Below are 3,738 nucleotides of genomic sequence, written 5' to 3' on the forward strand. Positions count from 1 at the left end.
AAATGCAGCAATGACAACAATAACCAAGACACTCTCTTACTGGTGTCTTCTGAGGAATAGAAATCCTGAATGAAATCTAATCTATCAGTCTGCTATGATTAGTGTTTTCTGGGCTCTGTTTAAAAAGGTTTTTGCTTACTCCAAGACGATGAAGATGTTTTTTGTGTTTTTGTCTGGAAGCATGATTGTTACACTATTCATGTTTAGGATTATAATTGATCGCTAATTAATTTTTGATTATGGTGTGAGGTAGAGGGTCAAAGGTCTTTTTATCCCTATGAATTTCCAGTTGGTCAGCACCATTTACTAAAAAAGTCAATCCTCTCCCTACTGAATCACAGAGGTGCTTTTGTCATAAGTCAAGTAGGAGGCCTATACTTGGGGGTCTTTCTGGACACTATTCTGGTTCATTGGCCTGCTTACATATCCTTGTGTCAATCACACTAAATTATTTTTAATATATCCAATATATGATTTGCATTCCAGAATACATACAGAACTCTTGCAAATCAATAAGGAAAAAAAAACAAACAAAAAACAAACAAACAAAAAAACAGCCTGATTAAAAATGAGCAAAAGACTTTAACATAAAAGATTTTTAAGTGACCAATTAGCAAAACTTCATTAATTATCAGGGAGATAAAAACATAAATTACAATGAGAAAGAACTATACCCCACCAGAGACACCTAAAATTAAAAGGGCCGACATACCAAATGCTGGCAAGGGCATGGAGTAACTGGAACTGTCATTAATTATCATAACGTTGCTGGTAAGAACGTAGCAATGCCACTTCTGGGTATATGCCCAACATAAATGAATGCTTGAATCTACTAAAAGACATGTACAAGGATGTTCAGGGCACTATTTTCAATAGCCCCAAACTGGAAACAACCCAAATATCCACCAACAGGGGAACAGGTAAATGGTGATAAAAGTCATACAATCAAAAAATGAACCATGCTACATGCAGTGACATGGATGAATCTCACAGATCAAATGTTGATTGAAAGAAGCCAGACACAAAATATAATGTACCAGCAAAATTAATCTGATTACAGAGGTCAGAATAGTGGTAACCCTTTGGGAAGGGAGATATTGTCAGAGAAGGGTGGGAGAATCTTCTAAGTGTGAGACATTTTTATATCCTGATCTGAGTGGTGGTTACACAGGTAGAGACATATGTAAAAATTTACCAAGTTGTATTAGTGATCTGTATCCTTTCCAGGATGTATGTTGAATTTCAATAAAAAGTTTAAAGTATGTATAGCTATTAAATTCTTTTCAAAGTCTATGCACATACCAGCAGAGGTCCATGCACCAGCCTCTGGGGAATCCTGTCCTTATCAGTACACTCAATACTCAGCTGAGTACTGTTCTCCAGCCTAAGTGTCACTTTGTCACTCAGAATTATATGTCCTTGAGCACTCTGTCTACCCTTCCCACTTGCATCAGCCCCTGGACAGAACACAACCACACTCATTTATTGCATATTATCTCTGGCTACTTTCATGATACAACAGAATTTAGTAATTGCAATAGAGGCTGTATGGCCCACAAATCCTAAAATATTTACTATATGGCCCTGTGTGAAAAAGTTTGCTCATCCATGTCATATAATTATGGATGCCTAAACAATACATAGCTGACTTGCGAATGTTTTCAAGCTTTATGAGAAACAGCATCACACTGACACAGTAAATATTCCCAAGTCATGTCCATATTATGCATGGCTGTCATTCATTTGCTCTCACTGCCATACAACCCCTCATTGTGTGAGCACCCCACAATTTAACTAGCCAGTGTCCTGTCGATGGACATTCAGTCCTCTCCAGACGTGTTGGCTCTTTCCAGTTCTTTTACCATCATGAACAGTGCTGTTGTGGGCATGCTTGCACATCGGTAAGAACATCACTAGGGGTGGAACGTCCCCACCTTAGATTACATGATTTCTACTCCACAGTACATTGTTTTCCAAATGGCTTGTACCAACGTAGCCCCCACCAACAGCGTATAACCATTCCTAATGATCCACATCTTTGCCAACGCCTAATATTATTAAACTTCTTAATTTCTGCCCATCTCGAAGGTATAAAATGGTATCTCATTGTGGCCTTTATTTGCATTTCCCAAAACTAGTACTAATGCTGGATTTTTCAGCTATTTGAGCCAACGAATGCCCTTCCCCCCTCCTTAAGCTGCCTTGGGTTGAATGTCTGTCACTGGAAAATTCAGGGGTCCCCGTGAACCAGTAACAGGAACGTCAATGTACCTTAAAGTCAAACTGGACGTCCATGTATTTTCCAAATCTGCTGGAATTGTCATTCCGGAGTGTTCTGGCATTTCCAAAAGCCTTGGGATACAAAATGGAGGATGGGGGAGGAGAGAGGGGAAGGGGGGAAGGGGAGAGGTTCAACCAAATCATCATGCACTGTCATTTAAGCTCACTACGCTTGTCAGATTCCTGACCCCAAAAGCCATGCATATTGTGAAAATGGAAGAGGGAGCAGGGCGCCAGGGATGAAAGCCGTACTTTATCTTCTAAGAAGGAATCACTACAGAGGATCTGATGCCAAATACTGGGGTTGGACCTCAAGAAAGGAAAATATCTTCTCCTCGAAATCCAGTCTAGGAATAGATTAGAAATGGCCTCAAGAGTGGTATTTAGGCCCCCAGGCCCTTGCTGTTCTAGAAGGCACAGCTGACGATCCCCATCACCAGCCCCCTTCTCATATTGAAGAGGTAAATTGTTCAACCCAAAGATCCACCAGGATTAATAACCAGTAAGTTAGTGAATTGCAAGAGTAGAAATAATTATCAAAATAATTTTAATTAATAATAAAAATATTAATAAGTAATCGAGCATTATTTTAGTGCTTACAATTTGATGGGTACTATGAGTAGACACTTTCCACAGATAAAAAAAGAGACTCCAGGATATATAGTGATTTGCTGGTGTGTGGCTGCCCTGGGATTAGCATCCACACCTGCTGGACTTCAAGGTCATGCCCTTAACCATGATACTACCCAGGAGACCCTTATTCTTAACTCCCAGGCAGTGACTTGCCCATTTTGACTGAAAAGTCTTCTCACTTAGTGACCTTCCTGGAACTCCCCTTTATAGGTCCTCAAAGATCGCTTACCTCTAGCACTGGGTTGGAGAGCAGCAGTCTGTCACGGGCTATTTGTAGTGACTCGGTCATGGGACAGGTCATTGCAAAATACTGGAGGATCTTCTTGGAGGCCTCCGTCTTCCCTGCCCCACTTTCTCCAGAAATGAGGATGAAGTGGTTACTTAGCTCAGAGCACATCATGCGGTAAGCATTGTCAGCTATGGCATAGCTGGAAGAGTGGGACAGAAATGGAAGGAGTGGAAAGTGGCTATACTGCAACTTCCCTTGGCTCTAACATCTACCAGAGCAGGAAGCCACATCCAAACTGTGGTACAGGTGTACTGAGTTCAGAGAGAGAGCAAACCCCCATCTGACTGATCACACACAAAGTATACTAAATATGAAAGCTCAAATAGTAGAAGAGATAAAGTGAAAATTTTGAGCAGTAATGAAAATAATTTTTAATTTAACAAATTTATTTTTTAATCTATCAACATTTCTTATAAGAATAAGTCAGATACTAAGTTACATCCCCAAGAGATGTTCTATTTATTATGAGTAGAAATAACATCTTGTCTAAATATTAAGTAATTCAATAGACACAATAAGATCTCATATTTTCTCTT

The 3,738-nt window shown here is 39.7% G+C and overlaps 1 protein-coding gene across 1 annotated transcript in view; it reads right to left on the reverse strand.

Annotated features, from left to right (window-relative positions):
• The window catches only part of MYO1H (myosin IH), a 43,690-nt gene that overhangs the window by 36,568 nt on the left and 3,384 nt on the right, over positions 1–3,738 (reverse strand). Inside the window, exons 3-5 of the mRNA XM_006922178.2 lie at positions 3,143–3,341; positions 2,271–2,352; positions 896–918 (exon numbers count right to left, since the gene is read on the reverse strand). Coding sequence (XP_006922240.1) covers positions 896–918; positions 2,271–2,352; positions 3,143–3,341 — 304 coding nt within the window. The remainder of the gene's footprint in view (positions 1–895; positions 919–2,270; positions 2,353–3,142; positions 3,342–3,738) is intronic.

Source organism: Pteropus alecto, unplaced genomic scaffold (genome assembly GCF_000325575.1).
Source record: "Pteropus alecto unplaced genomic scaffold, ASM32557v1 scaffold259, whole genome shotgun sequence".
In the NCBI taxonomy this organism is placed as follows: domain Eukaryota; kingdom Metazoa; phylum Chordata; class Mammalia; order Chiroptera; family Pteropodidae; genus Pteropus; species Pteropus alecto.